The following is a 24826-nucleotide window of genomic DNA, read 5'->3' as shown; positions in this document are numbered from 1 at the left end:
ATGACAGTCTAATATACTTTTACTTGGAGTTACAGAATGAAGGGAACAAGAAAATGGGATAGAATCAATATTTAAGGAGATAATGTCTGAGAATGCCTCAAAATTGTTGAAAGACATCAAGCCATGTATTCAAGAAACACTTTGAATCTCAAGGAGAATAAATGAAAAGAAATGTTTCTCTAATCACAGCGTAGAAAAACTGTTGACAATCAAAGACAGGTTACCTACAGAAGAGTAACAATCATACTGACAGATAAATTCTCAAAAAGAAAGAGAGAGAGAAAGAGAGAGGGAAAAGGGGATCGAAAGCAGACACCCAGATACCTCAAGTTTGCCGCTAGGATTTACTCTCTACTTGACTTCACCCTATTTTCTCTCCCAACGGGCTAGCCCGTATGGACTACTTCAAGGAGCTCCCTCTTCCTCTGTATTCTCGTTAGGTTAGGACAAAGGGAATACCTAGGAGAGATCAGAGGGAGGGAATGAGGAGAATGAGAACAGGGTGTGTTTTTCCCTCATCTTCCTCCCTTTAAGGTTGTTACAGGCTGTCCGCTCCTCCTGACACACATCTGCAACAGGAAACATGTATAATAGTATACATAGTCACACTACTCATGATAAACCAAGACTGGGGATAACCCAAAGTCTATATATCTTTACTTCTTTTTATGGTTTCATAACCTAACCATGCATCCTTAGGTTATAAAATTGTAAAGAAAAGCAAAGAAATATAGTCAAAAAAAGAATGAATAATGGTCACCTTTGGGGATTGCCTGGGTGGGTCAGTCAGTTAAGCGGNTAAATAAATAAATAAATAAATAAATAAATAAATAAATAAAATCTTTTTTTTAAAAAAAATGGTTACTTTTGGGAAGGGGTAATGACTGGGGGACACAATAAGGTTTCTAGGGTGCTAGAAATGTTCTATTTCTTGACCTGGATTACATGGTGTTCACTTTGTGATAATTTATTGAGTTGTTCATTTTTTTAATGCATTTTCTGTTTGTTTTATTTCACAATTTACAAAGTTTTTAAAAAGAAAATAAATGAGTAAAGTGATAAAGATGGGAGGTGGGGGCGCCTGCGTTGCTCAGTTGGCTGAGTGTCCAACTCTTGGTTTTGGCTCAGGTCATGATCTTGGGGTCCTGGGATCAAGCCCCACATTGGGCTCGTGCTCGGTGGGGAGTCTGCTTGAAGATTCCCTCCCTCTCCCTCTGCATCTCCCCCCCCCTCGCTTGCGCTCACTCACTCTCTCTCTCTCTAAAATAAATAAATAAATCTTTAAAAAAGAAAAGATGGCAAGAGAAATTGTGGTAGGTGCAGAGAATTCCCTGAGCATATTTTATTACATAGTTTTGATTTTTGAAAAATGTAAATATTTTACACTTTCAAAAAAATAAATTATATACAAAGTAAAAAATGAAAATTGAGAACAGATTGAAACAAACTGAATTACATATCAAATTGGTAAAAATAATTACACAAACGAAAGAACTATTTCAAATGACCTTGAATGCAGTATTTTGATGGTATACTCTAAGGAATTATATTCCAAGGACAAAATAAACTACCACACACCTTAAATATCTTTATTGTTTTATTAGTAGAGTAATATTCGCATTATTATTTGTAAATTATTATATGCATATTGTAGGATTACACATATAAGTGATTATTTTAATGTTATAAGAAACCAAAGTTTTCAGTGTAAGAAAAAAGAGACACAAGTACAAAATCAAAAGAGTTCAGTAAAAATCATAGTTAGATTTTAATTGGAAATATGAGTGTGTGTGAACGTGTGTGTGTCTTAATATTCTAGCTCTGTGCACTGAAAGGGCCTATAAGCAATGTCATCCCAGTTCCTATTATCACCCTTAAATCCCAGACTGTGATCTTTAAAATCAGTCCTTACTAAAAGCTACCAAGTCTCTTTGGAAGAATGGCTGCTTCCATGTCTAGGGCAGGGAATAAAAAAGATGAACCTCGTACCTCCTGAGTGATAAAAAGCAAGAGAACTCTCAGTGATTAGTGGGATGTTTCAAAAGGACACCAGAGCCAATTTAAAGGAGCTTTCACTGACTTATTCTGAGGCAATTTGAATATTAAAAAATATATTAAATAGTAATATAATTACGTAATTGACTGATGCACATTGAATATATGAAAATCCATACTTCCATAGTAATGCTCAAACAAGAAAGTCATTAAAATATTTTTTAAAAATTGTCACTGTTGCAGGTAACTACTACATCTAAATTCATTACACTGCAAATTGTAAACCAAAAAAACAAGAATGTATGCTACCTTTCCAGCTGGAATTGTATTTCAGGGTAAATAACCCCAGTTGATGAAGAAAGCTTTTCTTTATAAAATAATTATCAGCTAATAAATGTTAAAGGAATGATAGAATTAGAAAAGTCACCATTTTGTGGCCTCTAATGAAATAATTTGGTCGAAGTCCATCAGGGAAGAGCAAATCCATTAGGTGAAAAGTTGATGGGAGCTAAATATTTTCACAGTGCCAAAATATCATCCCACGGATTCCATATTAGTCACAAGAGGGAAACATAAGTTAACACACAGTGATCTGTCTTTATCTTAAACCAGTGATCAATTTTAACATCACTAATAGTAAGACAGGCAGACATTACGCACTTCTTAAAATGACACAATTGAAGGCATAAGCATCACCTATAAAGCATTTTGCTGAAAAAAATTTTAACCCGATCCATTCAAGACTTTAGATATAACTTCTAGTTTACAGTAAATGAGGGGAATATACAGGTTAGATACAGGGGAAATACAGGGAAATCCATCATGAGGAAACAATCACACAAATTCAGAAGATGGGGAGTTGTAAAGAAAAACTAACCTGGTCTATTCAACAAGACAATGTCAAAAATGGGGGGATGTCCATGTTAATTTAAAGAGAAGTAAGAAACATAACCACATGCAATGGTGGTCTTTTGACTCCTATTTTTTTTACTCCTAGTTTGAACAAAACAGATGGAAAAAGGCATATTTGGAAACAATTTGAGAAATTGAATATGAACTGAGTATTAAATGATATTAGAGAGTTACTGTAAATTTTGTTAGAGGTCATGATGGCATTTGGACTATGTGGGAAATATCCTTATTTCTTGGAGATGCATATTGAAACATTTATAAGGGAAATATGATGTCTTTAATTGGCTTTTATTAAAAGAAGCAAATTTGGCAAAATAGCAATAACTTACATCTAGATGATGAGTATATGAGTATTTACTATGCACTCTATCTTTTCTTGTATTTTGGAAACTTCTTAAGAAAAGCAAGAGAATAAAGTGATCAGATTTGAACTTTAGAAAGCTTACTCCCTAGCTTACTGGGTGAGAAGAGTGAAAGCAAAAGACTAGATGATTACAGTAATATTCGTGATGAAAGAGCACAGTGGTTTCAAGTAGTGAATATGGAGGAAAGGAGAAATAGACAGATGGAAGATACATTTTGCAGGTAGAAACCATAAGATTGTTGATACGCTTGAGGCAGGAGAGGTTAAAAGAAAAGAGGGTCAAAGCTAATAAGAAAAGTGAGTATGTACCATGAGTTTAGTACATGCCAGTGCAGTCATTGTTCTAGGTGATCCACATGATTACTCGTGTAATCCCCACAACCACCTTGCGAGGTAGGAATTATTAGCACATCTATTTTACAGATTAGGAATTTGGGTGCCGAGAGGTTCAGCAACTTGCCCAAAGTTATACTCCTAGCAGGTGGCATTACTAGACCTGGAATCCAGGCACACATGCATAACCATCCCTTGCTGTTAAGGATGATACCAGTACCATTAATTGAGATGAGTAACATTACCTATTCTACTCACTATTATGCTCATCCAGGGTTTATACTAACCGACTCACATATATTTCCTGGCCCCCACCCAACCGTAGCCCTTTTCTCCGACCTTGGGATTGGGTGGATAGAGGTGGTAGGCCTTGGGGAGAAACATATGTCAGAAGGGGGTGGGGCCAAGTGGGAACGCTAGTGAAGCGCCTACTATTTGGCGAAGAGGGCGGGTAGAAACCTCCGTAAGACAGAGCTCTTACGCCAAGTATGACGCAAATAAGCGTAAGAGCCGGAGGTGGAGATGCCGTCACCACTAGCCCAGGGTTGGCGGAGTTGCCGCGAGAGGGGCGTATAGACCCCGCCTCGTAGGTGGGTGGGGAGTGGCAGGCCCCGCCTCGCCCCTGTGGCTGGCTCCGGCCAGCGTCGCTGCGGTTGTGGCAGGGGAGCGAGAGCGCCGAACCCAGAAGGATGCGGCGCCCGCGGCGGCCTGGGGGTCCCGGGGGATCCGGGGGTCTCCGGGTGCTCCTCTGCCTCCTGCTGCTGAGCAGCCGCCCGGGAGGCTGCAGCGCCATTAGTGCCCACGGTCAGGAGGAAATGCGGGGCGGGGGGGCGGTGGAGTGTGGTGCCGGGAGCAAAACTCGGTGGGGGGTGGGGAGGGTTGTCACGAAGGTCGGAAGCTCAGGTAGAATATGTGTCTGGAGCAGAGTAGGGGGAAGCACTGGGAGGTGAGGAAGATGAGAGGGCGTCTGAGAGGAAAGGGGCGTAGGCCTGGAGGTGGGGCTGGGAATACGGGGGCGGGACCTAAGAGAAGCAGGCTCAGGGCAAGATTGGGGGTTTGGGAGGAGGAATGGGGTGCATATGGACAGAAGGATTTAGAGACTGGCTACATGACCACGGGAGAAGTCGCGCTGAGGCTCCAAAGAAGTGGTGACGCGCTGAGGGATTGGGGGTGGGAGGTAGGGGTAGGAAGAGGGAGCCCTGATGTCCGGGCAGTAGGAGTTGGGGCCACGAGCATGGGGGTCCCAGCTCCCAGGAGAGGATCAGGCCGAAGGAGGGGTCAGGGTTTCTCTTTAAGCTTAGAGAGGCAGATTGCTGCGATCTGATCTCCAATAAGAGGAGGACGGCTTGGGGAGGCGGCAAAAGAAGGTGAAGAGAGAAGGGTCCTTTCCTGTCCCCCTCCCCACAGCCAGGCCGGTGCTGACTCACATCTGAGCGGACAGAGACAGTCAGCGCTGACTCATGGGCCGGGGGAGGGTGGGGTGGTGGGGTGCGTGGGGGAAGGGGCGCAGCCTCCTCGTCTGACGCTCTCCTTCCCTACCTGGCTTGGAGGCCAATGCGGGGTACTTCTTGTGGCGCTGTGGGTTGGTAGGGTGGCAAATGAAGTCTGGAACAGCGGAGGGGTCAGGTCTTGAGGAGACTCCTGACCCTAGCGCCCTTCCCTCCCCCATAACTGCTTCCAGGCTAGCTAGCCCTCGGCAGCGCCCGACTCAGAGCTTCAGCACCGCGGACAGCGGTAGTGGCTCTGGGGCCGCTGACAGTAGGGACATTGTGGGGAGCATTGCTTTAGAGACACCCCAACCATACCCCTTTCCCACACGGAGGGAAGGTGTGCTAGGGTTTCCATCTCTTTCGAGTCCCAGACCATCATAGTTAGAATGCTTTTGGAGATTTGGAGGGGGGGGAGTCCCGTTTTCCTCAGAATTTGGCTTAAAATTCCCCCCATAGTAATTCTATGAGAGTAGAAGGATCCTCCACTACTTCCTGCACCTGGAAGCCTTCTCCCCATCATTCAGTTAGGTAAACTGAGGCTTCTAGGGAAAGGATCCAGACTCTCAGATCCTTAAAAATCCAAAGCCAGATTTTGTGCTTCCTTCTCTTAAGAATTCTAGGCCTCTTCCCTAACTCTCCTCCCAGCTTAAAGCCTTTCTTAGGATGAAAGAATGAATCCCATCTGTTTCCCCCTTTCCCAGCCTGTCCATCCTCTGACCATTCTATGTGTGTGGATGTCTGAGCCTCTGCTTGTTTTTCCCTCTACAGGCTGTCTGTTTGACCGCAGACTCTGCTCTCACCTTGAAGTCTGTATTCAGGGTGAGTGAGGCCCAGGCATAAGATTTACAAGACAGGGGACACAACAAGAAAGAAGTGTGGGGGAGGTCTGGAAGGGGAAGGGGTTTCTAGGGGAGAAGAGGGAATGGCCTGAAGGAGCAGAGTTCTCTGAAGCCAAGAGAGGAGATGGAGAGAGTGATGCCCATTTGGAACCTGGATTTTGGAAAGCCTCTTGTCCAAGCCCCCCACTGACACCACTTTTGTGCTCTTAGATGGCTTGTTTGGACAGTGCCAGGTGGGAGCGGGGCAGGCCCGGCCCCTTTTGCAAGTCACCTCCCCAGTTCTTCAGCGCTTACAAAGTGTGCTCCGACAGCTCATGTCCCAAGGTGAGGTCTAGCTGCACTGAAGGAAAGACACTGGAACTTGGTTAAATATGGGTGGAGAAGTGAGGGGCCACCTGACTGAAGAATTTATCTTCATGAAACATTCTTATCACACCTACTTTTAGAGTCTCACCTTCCTAGACCTTGCTGGAGAAGGGGGCAAGACAGGAGTGGGAGTAGAACCATAGAGATGGACTGTTCACACTTGGACTCTTTGGAGTTGTCTAGAGGAGGCCTCCACAGAAGGAGCCACTGGAAGAGGCCAGTGTCCATCTCCTTAGGACCAGTCCACTCCCTGGAACTGTCTGAGTGCTCCAGAACCATGAATTCTGGTTGGCTGGCTCCCCACCCATCAAATTCACTCATTCAAAAACTATTTATTGAGTATTTACTATTTGGCAAACTTAGTTTTAGGTGCTTGGGATGTATCAGGGAGTAAAACAGACAAAGATCTCTGTCTACTGGGGCTTACATTTTGGAGGGTAAGGGGAATACAATATATAAATTAGAAAATATATAGTATATTATAAGGTGATAAGTGCCATGGGAAAAAAACAGATATTACAGCTTGATACAGATGTCAGAAATGGTAGGGTAGGAAACTTCAGTATCAAATTGAGTGGTCAAGGTAGACCTTATTGAGACTATGAAATTTGAACAAAGACATCAAGGAAGTGCAGGTGTTTTCCTGAAGGTTATCTGGGGGCAATGTTTCAGCTTGATCAAAGAGCTAGAACAAAAGCCTTTACTAAAGCAGGAGCATGAGTTTGAGGAATACCATGGAGAACACCTCTATGGTCTGGCTGTAGAGGAGTAATAGAGAGGGAAATAGAAGATGCAGTCAGGTAAGTGTTGGGGTAAGGGATGCAGAACATCGTAGGGACTTATAAGAGAATGTATGGATGGATGTTGTCTTTACTCTGAGTAAAAGAGGAACCCATGACAAGGTTTTGAGCATAGGAGTGCATAATCTCACCTCTTCTTCAAAAGGATCATGCTTGTTGCTGTTGAGAATAGACGGAAAGGAGTCAAGGGTAGAGCAGGGAGATCATTAAAAGCTACCACAATAATTCATGTAAGAGATGAATGTGGCATGGACCAGATGGTTGTGGGGAGGTAGAAAGGAATGACAGAATTCTGCATATATTTTAAAGGTAATAAACATGAATTCATGAAATATTGGACAATGCTGTGAAAGAAAGGGAAGTGTCAAGGATGACACCAGGTTTTATTGCCTGAATAATTGGGTTAATGGGGATGTCATTAACTATGCAAAGGATCAACTTGGGGAAGGGGATGTTTAGTTTTGAATATACTGAATTTAAGATGTTCATTCAAGTAGAGTGGGAAGTTAAGTGTATGAGATTGGATTTTGAAAGAGAGATGGAGGATTCTGGAGTGGAGGTAAGAATTTGGATTTTTTTGGCATATTAATGGCAATTAAACTCATGAAGTAAATGAGATAACCAAACAATTTAGTGTATATGAAGAAGAAGCCTAGAGAATTATAATAGTAAGGGTACCAGGACAAGGAGTGGAACCAACAAGGGAGACTGAGAAGGGGAAGCCAAGGAGGTAGGAGGAAAAACAAGAATGTTCAGTGTCCTAGAAGCCAAGCGGAAGTGTATCGCAGAGGAAGGAGTAATCAACAGTGTCGATGATGGTAGGCGAAGATGAGATCGGAGAATTAGCCACTGGCTTTAGATAAGCAGAAGTCACTGGTGATTTAGATGAAAATAGTTTTGGTAGAATAGAGTATAATCCTGAATAGAGTGGATTAAGAGGGAGGGAGAGGAAAAGAACTGGATACATCCAGCAGAGATAACACTTTCAAGGAGTCTTGCCGCAAAGAAAAGGAAAGAAATGGAGTGATCACTGGAGAGGAATGTGGGGTCATGCATTAACTTTTTTTTTAAGGTTTTATTCCTTTATTTGTCAGAGAGAGAGAGAGAGAGCACAAGCAGGGGTAGCAGCAGGCAGAGGGAGAAGCAGGCTCCCCGCTGAGCAAGGAATCTGATGAGGGACTCGATTCCAGGACCCTGGGATCATGACCCGAGCTGAAGGCAGACACTCAACCGACTGAGCCACCCAGGCATCCCCATGCAGTAACTTTTTAAAATGAAAGGAATTCTGTCATGTTTGTAAGCTAAAGGGAATAATTCAGTAGAGAACAGAGGAAAATGATCATGTAGGAAATAGGGGGAAATTGCAGAAAAGATGTTCTTGAGAAGGTAGTGTGGGATGAAATCCAGTGCTCAAGTGGAGGAATTGGCCTTAGATAGGATGAGTTATTTAATGTTCAGAGGCAAGAAGGCAGGTAGGGATGCTAGTCAATCTTAGAATGTGAGTTAAGAGCAGTACAGACTGTTAACTCAGAAGAAAGGAAGAAGGAATGGGGGTGGAAAGTGGGAGATTATGCCTTTAGAATAGGTAACTGACCTTTCCTGAGAGCAGTTTCATGAAAGGAAAGAGTCAGACAGGAGATCTGCCCCAGCATAAGGTGATTGATGGTGGTGGTGGTGGTGGTGGTGGTAGTGGTGTTGAAGGTTTGAAATTTGTGTAGTGCTTTTGAGTTTTGTAAGCACTTTCATTTCTCTGACTGCATTTGATCTTCACAATAGCCATATGAAGTATGCATTATTCCCACTTTCCAAAGAAAAGTAAGGTTCAGGATCAACAAAAAGAATAGAAATGATGATGATGATGATGATGATGGGGATGATAGCAGCTGTTTAAAGTACACTATATGACAGGTGCTGTTCTTACCATGTTACATTGGGTTACTTCAATTATCACAATCTTAGGAGGTATAAACCCCCATTTTACAGATGAGAGAATTGAGGCTCAGACAGGTTCAGCAATTTGCCCAGAGTTGCACAATAAGTAAATAGCAGAGGATTCAAACTGAGTCTCACTGGAGGCAGTCTGACTCCAAAATCTGCACCTGAGTGTGGGAAGAGGACAGCTCAGATCACTCACCAGGTCTCTAGATCACCTCCACTGCGCCTCTGCTGTGCCAAACTCAGTATGCTGCAGGGTAGGGAGTGTGGTTTTTATTTCCACTGGTCCCTGTTACTGGGTCCTCAGACTGTTCCGAGCCAACCTCAACCTATCCTGTCTCCTGGCAGGATTGTCCTGGCATGATGACCTCACCCAGTATGTGATCTCCCAGGAGATGGAACGCATCCCTAGGCTTCACCCCCCAGAACCCCGTCCAAGGGACAGGTAGGCATCCTTTCTCAACAGGTCTAGCGTGGCAAGGCTGGTGGGTCTGTGGTCCTGTCCTGATGGACAGAGGAAAGGGGGAGGGAAGTGGGCACCAAAGTCAGCAGCCTCAGGCATGGGTAAAAGAGGTTTAGGAGTGGTCATCTGACATGTTCACATGCTCGGTATGAGCTGAGCTCACCCCCAGGGCTCCACCCAAACAGAAAGAAAAAAAAAAGTTTTGAAAAACTTGGACATTTCATAATTTAAAAGAAGCATCAAAGGAGTCAGCATGGACAAATGAGAATTTTGTCATACAGAAAAAGTTTAATGTTCCATTTCATTACTATGTGGAAGTGTATGTGGGGAGACCATCGTCTTTCTGTGGTTAGGGCCTCTGAAGGCATTGTTCAGACCCTGCAAGCAGAGGAAAGTCAGCGAGGGCCAGGGGCTCCAATGATGATAGCAGGATAAAAAAGGCAGAATGGGGTAGGAGGGGAGAGCTGGGGGGGAACAGTACTGAATGTTTGAACTGAGAGCTTGAACGCACACTTGGAGAGCCAAGTGTGGGGATATGAATACGGTGGGAAGTGGGGCAAACTGCAGCCACGGTTTATCTATAGAGGTACCTGGCTGCCTTCCCCTGCACCCATTCTCCCCTCCTTTCCTCATCTCACACTCCCCTAACTTCCACCACTGTGTTTCGGGGACCTAGGCATGCTTACCAGGGAGGCAATGACCTGTGCCCAGGCTTGGCTTCCTGGCCCTTCCCCATGCTACTCTCTCTTCCCCCGAGCCTATCTCATTTCTTAAAAGATCACATTTACTCTAAACTGCTGAGCCTGTCTGGTCTCACTATCTCTGCCTCCTGTAGGCTCTGTAGGCCCTTGCCCCCCACAACCAACACACACACACACACACACACACACACACACACACACACACACTTTGCTTTCTTCCCCAGATCTGGCTTGGTGCCCAGGAGACCTGGTCCCGCTGGGGAGCTGCTTTTACAGGGCATCCCTACTGGCTCCACCCCTGCAACCCAGCACCGGCTTCCTCAACCTCCAGTGGGTGGGGGTGGAGCTGGGGTGGGCTCTCCACTCTCCCCTCTGCAGGCTGAACTGCTGCCCCCTCTCTTGGAGCACCTGCTGCTACCCCCGCAGGCCCCCCACCCTGCTCTGAGTTATGAACCTGCCCTGCTGCAACCCTACCTGTTCCATCAGGTGAGCCTTAAACACTGGCCCCACCCCAACACCTATCCCCGAGCCCTGATATCTGCTCTTACCTGGGTCTCTGATTTCCCCCACAGTTTGGCTCCCGCGATGGCTCCCAGGGCTCAGAGGGCTCACCAGGGATGGTCAGTGTCGGCCCCCTGCCCAAGGCCGAACCCTCTACCCTCTTCAGCAGAACTGCCTCCAAAGGCATGTTTGGGGCTCACTCTGACCACTCCTATGGGGACCCTCCAGGGCCTTCCCCTGGTCAGCTTTTCCAGGAGTCAGGGCTTCTCTACCTGGCCCAGGAGCTGCCAGTGCCCAGCAGGGCCAGGGCACCAAAGCTGCCAGAGCAAGGGGGCAGCAGCCGGGCAAAGGACTCCTCAGAGGGCTATGAGGAGGAAGGGCTAGAAGGTCGCAGGGAGAAACCCCCTTCTCCAGCAGAGCAGCCAGGTAACAGAGTTCTCAGCGTCGGTTCCCTTCCTGTGGGGGCTGCATTAGGGGGCTCCTTCCTAACGATCCATGCGTTTGTTAATTTGTCCTTAAAGTCCTTCATCTATTTAACTAATGTCTACTGACAACCTGATCTGTGCCAGGCACTAGGTAGGCAAAGTGGGGGGTGGAGATGATATAACTCTTCTTCAGCTGGACAGTCAAGATGTCCATGGTGGGCCTGAAGTTTGGTCTTTGCCCTAAGAAGGCCTTTCCCCCAAAGTGTGGACAAGGGCTGGAAGGTGGAGGGCATCAGTGTCCTGGTGTTTGAGAAGAAGCTCTAAAGTGTGCTAGTACCCTCCCACCCCCAAGTGCACCCCACAAGTTCATCTCACCGCCACCATCTCACCATAAGCTCTGTGTCTGGCTCCCAGCAGACGTGACTCTGCAGAGACTGGCAGCGGTGCTGGCGGGCTATGGGGTAGAGCTGCGTCAGCTGACCCCTGAGCAGCTCTCCACCCTCTCAACCCTGCTGCAGCTACTGCCCAAGGGCACAGCACGAAATCTGGGTGAGTGTCCGGGCAGAGAGACTAGCAACCACCAGCGCCACAATAGCCTCTTGCCCCACCTCCCAGACCACAGGGAGCAGCCTAGAGGGAAAGGTCAGGGACAGAGAAGGGAGTTTCTTTGAGACACGAGCACAGGGTCATTGCCTCCCAAGGGCAGGAAGCAAGGGAGTGGGGTGGTGAGCTGAGTTAGAGAGGGAAAGAACTGGAGGGTGGGAGTGATGGAAGAAGAAGCCAACAGGGGGTGTGAGCAGGGATCAGAAGGCACCAAGGAAGGTAGGTGGATGATAACAGCCTCTAAGGAAGAGAGTGGCCAATGCCAAGTGAAGCCAATAATTGATGGGTAGGGGGAAGACTGAACAAAGAATAGTTTTGAGAGGCCAATAACTCCAGAGGGAGCAGATAAAACCATTACAAGGTAGAAGCGAACAGGCATGAGACCATGCTTAGGATGAGACCAAAGACAGGGCTGGGTCACTGACTGAGGGAAAGGAGGCCACAGCAGGCGCAACAGGCTCAGGGCCTCTGGCCCTTTCCTCTACCTGTGTTATATGGACCTTCATCTTGGCCCTATGCCCAGAGTCTTGTTTTTCCTGTCTCTACAGGAGGGGTTGGAAATGTTGGAGCTGACATCAAGAAAGTGAGTTTGCGGCACCTCCCTGGCCCATAGTGCCCCTAGTAGCCAACCCCCTTGTCAAAATCTGAACCTCAGCGTTCGGACCCAGATCTGTATCCTCCAACCCTCCTCATCTGGGGGGGAACCAAGGCCCCGAGACTGCAAGTCCTTGCCTTAGGATCTCACCTCAAGTTGATGGTAGAGCTGGGTCTAGAAGCTAGAATTCACAGTTCGCTGCTTTTTTCACCACAGTCATGTCAGACCCTGCTCTGAAGGTCCCTAGGTGAAGAGGGGATTTGCATGCAGGCTCCTGACCCCCCTGTAGCCTGAAGAGCTCTATCGTTTTCACGTGTTCAACTTCTGAGATTTTTGTGGCTAAACAGAAGTCTAAAAACCATTATCTACCTGTTCGTCTCTCCAAACACCACCTTCCCTCATTCCAGAGGTTCTCCCCACTCCAGCTCCAACTGGTGGATCATTACTGACCATGTTGCATTCATTCAGTCCTTTGTTTATTCATTCATTCATCCATCTGACTCACTTTTCTGGGTGACCTCCCTGTGCCCAGTGCTGCCTTGGGCCCTGGGGGTAGAAAGAAACAAGTCCCAAGGTCCTCTTTAGGGACCTCAGAGTCCCTAAGATATGGACCCCCCCATCCCCTATACTATCCAGAGACCACACCTCTGTCCTCTTTTCTAAACAGACAGTGGAGGAGCGGGTGCAGGGTGAAAACATGGCGGAGCCTCCACCCCCCACGCCCTCCCTGCCTGGATACCCCACTGCCAGCCCCACGTCCAGTAAAGCCCAGGAGGTGCTGGGCTCTGGATCCTCCAAGCCCCCCAAAGCTGCTAGCCACCTTGATGTGCCTGTCCTGCTCGAGAAGAAAAGTCCACTGGGCCAGAGCCAGCCCACAGTGGTGAGGCAGCCATCAGCCCAGCCATTGGCAGAGGAGTATGGCTACATTGTCACGGACCAGAAGTAAGGGCTTCAGCCTGGGGAAGCCTTCCAGCCCGCCCCACCCCTGCCCCCTGGGGAGGGGGGTGTTATGTGGGCTGGCCTGCCTGGCAAGAAAAAGAGAGCAGAAATCCAGATGAGAAGTGGACACGGGGTGGGCTCCTCTACACCCCTGCAGGTAGCTTGTTTCAAGAAAGTGGCCAAGAGGATCCCCACTTTCCTTCCTCTCCCTGCTCCCCACCTCCAGGCCCCTGAGTCTGGCTGCAGGAGTGAAGCTGCTGGAGATCCTAGCTGAGCATGTGCACGTGTCCTCGGGCAGCTTCATCAACATCAGGTGGGGCTGCTATCTAGCCGGGGCGGCAAGGATCTAGAAGGTAGCTTGAGGGGACAGGTGGCTGGAGGGGCTCAGGAAGGAAGGGAGGACAAAGTCTTGGGTAAGTGGCCAAGGTGGGGTCAGAGATGCTCCCAGCTGCATTGAAGATACCCCCCCACAACACACACACACACTTACACTCTGGATGCTAGCCTCATCCAGCATTTCCCTCAAACATCCCCGTAAGGCATCTCTGATCAGCCTCAGCTTCATCCTCTCGTGGGGAGAGGGCCAGAGCTGGCCTCTCTGTTAGTCTGGGGTCTGTGATGGGTGAGGCATTAATGTAGCTCCTGTTTGGCAGTGTGGTGGGACCGGCCCTCACCTTCCGCATCCGACACAATGAACAGAACCTGTCTTTGGCTGATGTGACCCAGCAAGCTGGTAAATACTGCCTGGTTCCAGCCCCAGCCTTAGTAGGACACACCCAGGCCTGTGGCTGATGCCCCCCTTGAAATATTCCCAACACACACGGGCCCTGCCTGCCACCTAGCATAGCATGACGTGGGGTGGAGACCACCTGGAGCTGGAGAGAGTCAGACCCACATCTTCCCTGCAGGGCTGGTGAAGTCGGAACTGGAAGCACAGACAGGGCTCCAGATCTTGCAGACAGGAGTGGGACAGGTATGAGTTAATGGAAGAATCAGCTGAAATCCCGAAGGGCTGACACTGCCCACAAGAGATGGGGGCAAACTTGGCAGGAAAACCAGAGCTGAAACCTCTTGTACCTGGCTGGCCCGCAGGCTTTGCCTAAGCAGCCCTCCCCCTTGTAGTTCTCTTTCTGGCCAGCAGATGGCCCCAGTGGTGGCTGCTGCTGCTCCTCCCCTCCCCTCCCCTCTCCCTCCTCCTCCCCCACCTCTTCCTCCTGAAGGGCACGACCAGCCTTCCATAGGAAGGCCTCCCGCTTGGAAGAACCACCTCCAGTGTCCATAGCCTTCTGGAGCAAAGTTTTTAATTTCCGAGGGAACACCCTATGCAGTAAGGACGTTAAACTCAAAATACATTTCTATTCTGCATCCAGCACTGATGCCTCACATTCTACTATTCGATTCCATGCCACTCTTCCAAACTTCTCTACATTCATTTTTGAAATGCAAAACCTCCTAGTGGGGGGTCATCCGCTAAGTTTCAGACAGTGCAGTATGGTTGAGTTGGTCTGATGGAGATAGAGAAGGAGGATTTGGGGTCTATCTGAGCCCTTCTGCCCGGGCCACTGTGCCCTTGCCCTCCCAGCTTTGCCCTTGGAGATACCCTAACAGGGAGTGTGGCATGGGGAGGGGGACAGGGGTTGAGGAACAGCTCCTAAATCTCCCCCGCCACTGCCCCCCTTGATTCTAGCCTTGTTCCCACAGAGGGAGGAAGCAGCTGCAGTCCTTCCCCGACCAGCCCGCAGCACCTCTCCCATGCGCTCAGTGCTACTCACTCTGGTGGCCCTGGCAGGTGTGGCCGGGCTGCTGGTGGCTTTGGCAGTGGCTTTGTGTGTGCGGCAGCATGCACGGCAGCGGGACAAGGAGCGCCTGGCAGCCCTAGGGCCCGAGGGGGCCCATGGTGACACTACCTTTGAGTACCAGGTGTGTGGCCCCAGAAGCTTGTTGATGAGAGGGGATCTGGGAGTCTGGGTCTCACATGGGGTGAGGGTGGGGTGTTGGATGGGGAGTGAGCACCCATCCCTGGGAATACCCCGGCTGGGGCTACAGAAACCCAGGCAGGGGTGTTGTAGGGACATTGTGAATGGATGGGAATTGGGAGCAGATGCTTCCTAAGGTTCTTCCCGGTGCAACACTTCTGGGATTCCACTCTAATCTCTGAGGTTGTCAGAGGCACCACCCAAAACAGAACAGCCTTGAAAAGAACAGGGGCCAGGGCAGCAGAGACTCCCCCAGGGAGGATGGGTTTCATACCACATCAGTCAGGAATGAGCCTAGAATGGAACCCAGGACGTTGTTGAAAGGGCTTCAGGGGCCCTGGGGCCCTGCCTGATCTTTCTTCTGCAGGACCTATGCCGCCAGCACATGGCCACAAAATCTCTGTTCAACCGGGCAGAGGGTCCGCCGGAGCCTTCTCGGGTGAGCAGCGTGTCCTCCCAGTTTAGTGACGCAGCCCAGGCCAGCCCCAGCTCCCACAGCAGCACACCGTCCTGGTGCGAGGAGCCTGCCCAGGCCAACATGGACATCTCCACGGGACACATGATTCTGGTCAGGACAGGGCCGAGGCCCAGAGGGGGTGAAGGGACAGGTTGGTAAAAGAGGTGGGGCTGGTGGTGTGGGCCAGAGCCAGGCTGTGGGATCCCTGCAGGCGTACATGGAGGACCACCTGCGGAACCGGGACCGCTTGGCCAAGGAGTGGCAGGCCCTGTGTGCCTACCAGGCAGAGCCCAACACCTGTGCCACGGCCCAGGGGGAGGGCAACATCAAAAAGAACCGCCACCCTGACTTCCTGCCCTGTGAGTGAGTCCTGCTGGCCAACCTGGCCCAGCCCTCTCTTGGCTGGGAGCTCCGGAGGCTTGGGGGAGGGGCTGGGCTCCTGGCTCAGGCCAAGTGGCAGAGGTACGAGGACCCGATAACTCGAGGGGCATCTGAGGTGGGATATGGGGTCTGTGCAGATGATCACGCTCGCATCAAGCTGAAGGTGGAGAGCAGCCCTTCTCGGAGTGATTACATCAACGCCAGCCCCATTGTAAGTGGCCCTGGCTCCAGGCCCCTCCTCCACCCCATTTTTATCCTGCCTGCATACACCCCACTTCCTTATGGTCACCATCCACCCCACCTGAGGCCCTGGAATTATGGGGCCTGATATCCTGGCGTGGAAATGGGGGTTTCTCCAGCTCTCCCAGATCCTGACCCGCTCCCTTCAACCAAGCCTCTCCGTAGTGGCATTTGCCATTCTGGCTCATGATGCATCTTCCCTGCCCCAGATTGAGCACGACCCTCGGATGCCAGCCTACATAGCCACACAGGGCCCGCTGTCCCATACCATCGCAGACTTCTGGCAGGTGAGTTCTTGGAAGGAGGGCTTCTCCAGGGACCAGTGGTCTTTGACGGCAGCCGGAGAGGTTAGAATGGAGTCTTTGTCTCTAGATGGTGTGGGAGAGTGGCTGCACCGTCATCGTCATGCTGACCCCGCTGGTGGAGGATGGTGTCAAGCAGTGTGACCGCTACTGGCCAGATGAGGGGTCCTCCCTCTACCACGTATATGAGGTCAGCAAGACCCCATGGCCGGGGGACGATGGGGATGGAGGCAGTGGATGGTGAACCATTCATACATGTATGAATGCATATGCATATACACATACATATGCACACACAGAGACATGTACAATACATTTACATAATAAATGTAAATGTCCAGGCCCAGAAGCAGGGACCTATGATGAAAGGTACAGAAATAAAACTATAAAACCACCAAAACTGAGGTAGGAAGCTGGGAGCCGAGAGTATATGAGACAGGGAAGAGAAGTAAAACCAAAGACCAACATTAAGACCTACATTAACCGAGCCTCATTTAGCTCTAAGTTTCCAAAGCGAAGAAAGAAATAACCATCAGTGACAAATAGAATAGAAACAAACTTTGTCAGGTGAGAGGATAGGTAGTGGGGGGGCGGGGACTGGGGAGAGGCAAAGCGGAGGAAAGAGGAACAGATTCCATGGAAGGTGACCCCCCTGTCACACTCAGAGACAACAGAAGCTTCTCATCACCAGGGGAGCACCGGATAGTAGTTTTTCATCATCAGATGAGCACTCAGCAGTCTTTTTAAAAAAGCTTTTCTTTTTAAAATTCGTGTTGCTCATGGTCAAAGAAAGAAAAACGAATGAAAATATAGAATCTCATCAAGGTTTATGGTGCGTGTAGCACAGACACTTTGCTAGACTCTCTGAGGAAGAGGAAGTCGGAACTCTGACCTCAGGAAGCCCACAATAGCTGTGTCTGTGTGGAAACCACCCCCCCCTTGTCCCGAGCAGCGGCCCATAAGTGACACAGACAGCTAGGGGTCTTGGGGACAGCTGGAGCAGTAGAAGCGGGCAGCTGGGTAGGCTGCGGGAGGATTTAGAGTTGGAGCCGGCCCCGGAGGCTGGGGGGCTCTGGAGGGGCGCCGCCGTGCTCAGGCCTCGGCCCGCCCCTCGGCAGGTGAACCTGGTGTCGGAGCACATCTGGTGCGAGGACTTCCTGGTGCGCAGCTTCTACCTGAAGAACGTGCAGACGCAGGAGACGCGCACGCTCACGCAGTTCCACTTCCTCAGCTGGCCGGCAGAGGGCACTCCGGCGTCCACCCGGCCGCTGCTGGACTTCCGCAGGTGAGGGGCGGGGGGGAGGGCGGGGAGAGAGCGGCCGGCGAGCGGGGGGCCCGGGAGCTGGGTGTCCCCGCGGCGCCGCAGACCACCAGCCCCCCGGGGGCCCTGGTCTTGTGAGGGGGGGCCCTCCAGTCCAGCCTGGAGCATCCGCCTCGGACCTCCAGCCGCCCCCTTCCAGACCCCGCAAGCCCGGACGGCTGCTCTGGCTAGCTGTGCGCGTCCGTCCACCCCGCGCTCCCGCTCCCGCGCTGCTCTCGCTCTGCTCTACTGCCCGCTGTGTCCCCCTCGCCCCCTTTCTCTCCTTGCCTCGCCGCGTCCGGCTCCTGCATTACCCCCGCCCCCAAGAAGGGCCCACCTTTTAGTTCAAGCTCCCTCCCTCTCGCCTTCTCTCCCTCTCCTGGGTCCCGGCTCCTGTCTCTGCTGTTCGTCGTCTCCAGGGCTGCTCTTTGCGATCTCCAGCATATTCTGTGTGTCTGCTGTCCCCTTGTCTCTCACTCCCTCCTGCACATCTGTCCTTCTGCATCCCTCGCTGTTTCTTTGCCTCTGTTATTTCTCCCCCGTCTGCCTTGCCTTCCTTTCCGTCTCTCTCCCCTCCCCCGCCTCTCCCCTCATCTCTTTGCCTCTCCCACTGTCTCTGAGTCTGTCCCACTTTCTATCTCCATCTTTCCTGCCCTGCATCTCTTCCCTGTTCCGTCCCCTCTCTCCCCGCTACCTCCACCTCCCTGCCCTCCCTGCCAGTGTCTCTCCCTCCGTCTCCCCGCTCTGTCCTCTGTCCGTCTTCCCCCTTCCTCCTCTGTTTCTCTCCCTCTCACGGCTGCCAGTGTCATTTTTGTGATCTGCAGCTAGTGTTCTCTCTCCAGTTGCATAGTCACAAAAGTGATCATTGGCAGGCGTGGCCGCTGCATGGACAGGACAATCCAATCAGGACTTGTGGGCCCAGGGGCCCTCTGAAGGCTGCTGGGAGAGCTGGGGGCCGGGGGGCGGCAGTGCTTGGAGGAGACCAACACTATCAAAGTCAGTGCGGAGAATCTCAGGATTCCTGGGGCCTCGGTGGGGGCTGGGACAGGAAGCTAACTAGGGACTTTCCCTGTTCCGACAACAAAACCACCACCTGGCCTGTCCTCCGGCATCCGGCATCCGGCATCCGCAGTCTTCCCCCTCGCCCACCCTGCAGCCTTCCAGCTTCTCTGCCTCTTGCCAGGCTGGCCTGAGGTCTCAAGGCGCTGGGCAGAGAGCAGAGGAGTGGAGCTGGGGTGGGAAGCTGGGGATAGTTTTTCTTTTCTTTTCTTTTTTACTTTTTTTAAGTTTATTTAAGTAATCTCTCCACCCAGTGTGGGGCTTGAACTCAGGACCCCGAGATCGCATGCTCTTCCCACTGAGCCAGCCAGGTGCCCCAGCTGGGGATAGTTTCTGAGCCTCAGGATAATGGTTTCTAACTGGGCTTCCTGGAGCCTGAGACACAGGCTTCTCAAAAGCAATGCCAGGGGCTCATAGAGCTATTTCCTGTTTTCCACATTTAAAAAAATCCTTATAGAATTAGTGCATGGACCGTTTTTTTAAGACTGCACAGGTAAGCCAAAAGATTACATTTCTTTGCTTTAGGCCAGAATTATGTAAACCCAGTTGGCATTAGACACCTAGAACAAATTAACTGCTGCTTAATAAATACGGCTTGTTGAAGGTCTACCAGAGGGAAGGCAAATGAAATGAATTTTTTTTTAAGTGCTAAAAAGTGACTCTGAACAAGTTTCTTGATCTCTGTTTCCTTACCTGTGAAATGAGGATGAGGACCCATACTTTAGGGGGCTGTTACAAGAGTCCATGGGATAAAGTCTGTAAAATCTAGTTTAAGTGCCTGGCACACCGCAAAGGCTCAATGAATTCTAGACAAGATTCATTGTCATTATTACTAAACTATTGGGAGCTACCGCAGAGAGGTTTGTTCGACCCCAGCTCCCTAACATGTGAGACAACTTGCTAGAAACCCATGTGGACTCCTGTAACATCATTCAGAGTCGCCTGGCCCAGGCAAGTCTGGGGGAATCCCACTGGAAGACCATTAAGTTCCAAGCTTCCCCTGAAACAATCTAATAACTCCTCAGGTGGTCGTCCCTCGTCCTGGCCTACTGGGGGGATCAGGATTTTGCAGGTGACTCTCCAAGCAAGAAAGTCATCAGGGATAAGGGCAGGTTAGACTGGGCCACTGAGGAAGGAAGAAATCCCCTGCTCCCTGCTGAGAGGGCAGTAATCAGGGTAGTAGAAAAGAGTCTGAGATCCAAGTGGACCCCAGGTCTAAATAAGACCCAACCACAGAGCACCTGTGCTGAGATGAGGCTGATTCTGTCTGTCTGTCTGTCTGTCAGGGACACAGACAGCCGCCTAACATTCAGAGCTGAGAGGTTGTCCTCTCCTGGTCAAAAGAAATTTGTGCCTGGGGCTACCTGACCTCATTGCTAGCAAGGACTTCCAGAAGCCTGAGTGGGGAGGGGAACGGCCTGGGCAGTAGTAAAGGAGGGTAGAGATACAGAGCAGGAATGGGATGAGACTGACACTCTTGAAGTCACCAGAAAGCCTATTCTCCCTAGACTTCTAACAGATATTATCTAGTATCCTGAATAGCACTACCATTTATTGAGCACCTACTGTACGTCAAACCTTACACTTACTTCTTTACGTGGATTATCTCAGGCAATCATGGTGAACCCTAAAAAGAAGCTTACTATTAGTATCACCCTCATTTTACAGATAAGAAAACTGAGGCTCAAAGAGACCAAGTCAGTTGTTCTCAGGTGCATGGCTTGGGCACCTAGCTCATTAAGTGACAAGGCAAGCCCAGGGCCACCCACACCATCTCTGGTTCTTTCTTTGCCTCCTGCCCTGACTCATTTCTCCAGCCCTCTTCCCTCCTCTGCCCTGGGCACGGGGGGGGCGGGGGGGAGAACAGGAAGAAAGAGAGGCCCCCGGGTGTGTGCTGGTGCCCCCCCCCCCGCGCTCACACCCACTTCTTATTGCAGGAAAGTGAACAAGTGCTACCGGGGCCGCTCCTGCCCCATCGTTGTGCACTGCAGGTGCGTGCGAATGGTCTGTGGGCAGGGGTGGGGTCACGGGGGCCAGGACAGCCTGGGCCAGAGGGCCCTGAGGGGGGTATTTCTGATTCCTGCGCCCTCTCTCTGGTCCTCCTCCCTTAGCACATCTCCCACGCATGCTGCCTGCCTGTCCCCTCGGTGCTGGCCAACGACAGTCCATGGGCCAAGTTCAGCATACCAGCTGGTTTTCTTTAATGGCGCATGAGCTAAGAATGATGTTCACATTTTTAAATGGCTGAAGAAAAAAAGAAAGAATGTGTGACAGAGACTATGTGTGGCCCAAAAAGTTAGGAATATTTACCCTCTGGCCATTTATGCCGAAAGTTGGCTAAACAGAAGCCTGGCCAGAGGCTGGAAAGGGCCATTCCCGTCCCCTCCAGCTGCTTCCACCTTAGGACTGAGCCAGGGCTCTCCTTGGAGGCTGGCCCACTACCCCAGTGACATCCCATGGGTCCCAGGCTCCCCACTCCAGGCCCAGTTCCCAGGGGCTGTGACTGCTGCTTCCTCAGCTCACTCACTCTCTCCCCCAGCCAACCCGATGGCCCCATCAGTGTCTTCCTCACCCCAAGCCTCCCTGTCTCTTCTGCCCCTTCCCCTTTCTGCTGGGTCCTGAGCTGAGCCTGTCATCATCTCCCATTTCAGCGATGGCGCGGGGAGGACTGGCACTTACATCCTCATTGACATGGTACTGAACCGCATGGCAAAAGGTGAGGACCTTCCCCACAGCGCCCACAGCCCCGCCCCCGAGGAGACATCCCTGCACCCAGGCTCGCAGGAGCTCCTGGAGGGACTGGTTTTCACACCCCAGGCTTTGCCCAGTCCTCCAAGCCTCCCAGCCCAGGATGCTCCAGGCTTTCTGGGTCCTAGCCTCCTCTGGACGGCCCCTGAGCAGCCCTGTGCCCTCTCCAATCTCCAGGAGTAAAGGAGATCGACATTGCTGCCACCCTGGAGCACGTCCGTGACCAGCGGCCTGGCCTCGTCCGCTCTAAGGTGACTGTTCCTCCCCACGCTGACCTGAGCTGCTGGCCTCCCCCAGGGAAACCAGCAACAGCCTGCCTCTCCCACCTGCCCCCACCTTCCCCAGGACGACTCCGCCTCACCCCTGTGACCTCCCCAGGTCCCCCTCCCAACCCCAACACACCCCTCCCCCCGCCAGGGCAGGAGCAGAGGTCAGTCCTCTCCATGACCATCCTCCCCCCCTTCCCCAGGACCAGTTTGAATTTGCTCTCACAGCCGTGGCAGAGGAGGTGAACGCCATCCTCAAGGCTCTGCCCCAGTGAGACCCCTGGGGCCCCTCGGTGAGCAGACCAGCCTCTGCTCCCTCTTTGCCTGTGTGAGCATCTGTTTGTGTACCCCCCTCCTCACCCCCCAACCCCACTGCCTCGGTCCCTCTTGGGCCTGGCCAGTTGTCCAAGAGAAGTGTAAAGAAGGGGACGTGGGAAGGGGCAGACCTACCCAGCCTCTCACCTGTTGCAGCCCCAAGAAGTCCCACGGTGGGGTGGGGTGGGGGGCTTGGCAGCCAGCCAGGAGCAGAGGAAGGTCCTCCACCCAGAGCCTTCTCCTGCCTGAGTTCCCTGGCCCCCAGCTCCTGTTCTTCTGAGAGCTCCCAGGATGTCTGTGTGGACGGACCCGGGTGGAGGGGCTGCCGCACCCGGCCCTTCTTGCTTGCCCAGCCCCTGCTGCCTGCTGCCCTGCCTCTGCGGGGCCGTACTCTGGCCCCCGCCCTCCCCGCCTCTCTCAGGCTCCTCCCCTGCCCTCCTGCCACGTGCCACTCACTCTCGCCCTCTGGCACAAGAGAACATTTCTAGAAAAATCTACTTTTGTATCAATGTGAATAAAGTTAGTGTGTCGTGTGTGCAGCTGCAACCCGGACTCCTGTGGTTTTGCGTCGTCTCTGCTTCCAGACTTCATCTCCGGACTCCATGAGGAGCCGGGCCCTGCTGCATTTCCCCAGGCGGTGCAGACAGGGACGGCTGAGCCAGGCCGCAGAGTCTGGCTCTCCGAGGCTTGACTGGTAGCCAGTAGTGAGCCGGTTGTCTCTCCCTGCTGTGCCTCCCCTGCGGCGGGCCGTCTCCAAGGTGCTCAAACACACAGCTTCCCAAAGATGCTACCGCACCACCAGCCCTGAAGAACATTCTCCCGAGGTAACGCCAATGGTATATACTGGAGCTTGGATCTGAACCCGGGCATGCTTAAGCTCTTTCCTGCCTCTCCTCTTGGTTCTTGAGCAGCTGCTTCGTGCCCTTCAGCCTCAGGATGGCGTACCTCGTGCAGGCAAAGTGCCTGGCGCACCGCAAGCGAACCAAGCTCGACTCCCATAGCAGCTTGGAGACCAGGCCTGTGAGACATCACAGCAGGCATCCATCCGCCTAGGGGCAGGGGGCACCTTCTCCCCCTCGGCCAGCGCTCCTCCCCGTAGGGTCCCAGGGGAGCCCTCGCCTGCATGTCAGGAGGCATCCTTGGACAGAGGGGATGAATGTAGAAATGAGGCAAAAAGAGCCTTGGGCCTAGAGCAACTTGGGAATTAGGAACACTTAACCTTGCCAAGGCTATCCCCTCACATATAAAACGGGGGGCGGGGGCGGTACCGCCATCTGCCCAACACGGGGAGCAGAGGCACCAGCGAGCAGACCGCAGGCCCTCCTACCCCTCACCTGTGTTCTGCTGAGGCTTAGCTCTAATGTTTGACATGTCAAAGACTAGAAGTAGGTAAGACAGCCATTTCGCAATCTTCCAGCAAATTCTCTCTTTCAAGGTAGAGGCTTGAAGTCGCTGTTTCAGGGCAGGCTGCTGCTTTGCTTTGAGGAAAGTACAATACAGGCCCTTTGGCTGTTGAAGATAAAGCTAGGCACTTATCCTGGAATGGAAGAGTCGCTGGGGAGCCACAGCACTCTGCTTGACAATGGAACGTTGTTGTTTGTCCTGTGGCTGGAAGGGCATCTCCAAAGTTGTCTGGAGAGAAGGGAGGGGGAGGTTCCTGGCTTGTTCCTCCCTAGGTCCTGAGGAGTTTGGGGTCTGGGCCCTGGGTGGGGTGGACTTAGACGGCTCCATGTGGTAAAGGCAGGCCTCTGAGACTGGCCACTGGCCTTGAGGTAAGGGAACCTGTGGAGGGGCTCAGTCTGTGGGCCTTAGGAGTAGTTTTTACAAGTTTCCACCACGTGTTCCCTACTTTCTGTAATTCCCATACTTGCAGTCGAGTCATAACTTAGTCTGGTCCTAACTGTGGGGCAGAGCAATGGATGGTGGGTCCCTGCTAAGGGGAGCAGCAGCTGCCTGGGGAAGGCCAGTTGCAGGGCCACAAGAGGTGAGGGCAGAGGAATGCAAGCATTTCTCGGGACTCAACAATGTACTTGGAGAGGTCAGCCTAGTCAAAGGGGGGACTTCTGCTGTCATCTGAGAAGGCTTTGTGATCTCTGGGTATTTGGGGGGGCTACGTCACCCACTGGTCCCATAGGGTCCCCTTTGGGGCCACCCTGGAAAAAAAGAACAAGGGAACGCAGCACATCACCAAGCTCTCAAAACAGCTTTATTCATTGACTTCCAGTGTTTCTCTCTCGGTCTGAGCTCAGCCCAGCTGGCTTTGATAGGTCTCTGAGATGCAATGTCACAGGGCTAGCAACACCCTGGCTCCACCACTCCCCTCCCTGGCCACGGGGCTCCCCAAGCAGGGAGGAGGAGAGGTAGCTCAAATGTGGTGTTGGAGAAAAAGAATGGGCAGCAGGGTCAGAGGCCAAAGCCATACAAGCAGCAACATGCCCGGAGTACCCATTACACACCAATCCCGGCCACGCGTGTGGGTGCGTGTTCTCTCACACACACATACACACACACACTCTGTCTC

The 24826-nt window shown here is 51.5% G+C and overlaps 1 protein-coding gene across 5 annotated transcripts; it reads left to right on the top strand.

The window, feature by feature from the left end:
- The first annotated feature begins 4217 nt into the window (after window positions 1–4217).
- Window positions 4218–22851, top strand: PTPRN (protein tyrosine phosphatase receptor type N). 5 transcript variants are annotated; one of them, XM_034655233.1, is made up of 23 exons: window positions 4218–4408; window positions 5863–5913; window positions 6144–6257; window positions 9383–9479; window positions 10423–10684; window positions 10771–11125; window positions 11542–11673; window positions 12276–12310; window positions 12990–13264; window positions 13488–13574; window positions 13915–13994; window positions 14170–14234; window positions 14963–15181; window positions 15605–15805; window positions 15906–16053; window positions 16213–16286; window positions 16525–16602; window positions 16688–16807; window positions 17736–17902; window positions 20914–20967; window positions 21628–21692; window positions 21902–21975; window positions 22194–22851. In XM_034655233.1, the coding sequence occupies exons 1-23, from the start codon at window positions 4294–4296 to the stop codon at window positions 22263–22265; spliced, it is 2940 nt and encodes a 979-aa protein (XP_034511124.1). In that variant the 5' UTR covers window positions 4218–4293; the 3' UTR covers window positions 22266–22851. The 5 variants fall into 5 exon arrangements, with proteins under 5 accessions (XP_034511124.1, XP_034511123.1, XP_034511126.1 ...); XM_034655232.1 differs by having other exon boundaries at window positions 11539–11673; XM_034655236.1 differs by having other exon boundaries at window positions 4219–4408; window positions 10771–10882.
- The last annotated feature ends 1975 nt before the right edge of the window (window positions 22852–24826 follow it).

Source organism: Ailuropoda melanoleuca, chromosome 2, assembly GCF_002007445.2.
Source record: "Ailuropoda melanoleuca isolate Jingjing chromosome 2, ASM200744v2, whole genome shotgun sequence".
Classification (NCBI taxonomy): domain Eukaryota; kingdom Metazoa; phylum Chordata; class Mammalia; order Carnivora; family Ursidae; genus Ailuropoda; species Ailuropoda melanoleuca.
Note: the sequence above shows the minus strand (reverse complement) of the source record. Positions and strands in the feature narration are given on the sequence as shown.

Coding starts and splice junctions, on each gene's coding strand:
- PTPRN (XM_034655232.1), top strand. CDS start 4,294: ATGCGGCGCCCGCGGCGGCCTGGGGGTCCCGGGGGATCCGGGGGTCTC. Junction 13,995..14,169: donor TGATGTGACCCAGCAAGCTG/GTAAATACTGCC, acceptor TCTTCCCTGCAG/GGCTGGTGAAGTCGGAACTG. Junction 17,903..20,913: donor CCGCTGCTGGACTTCCGCAG/GTGAGGGGCGGG, acceptor TTCTTATTGCAG/GAAAGTGAACAAGTGCTACC.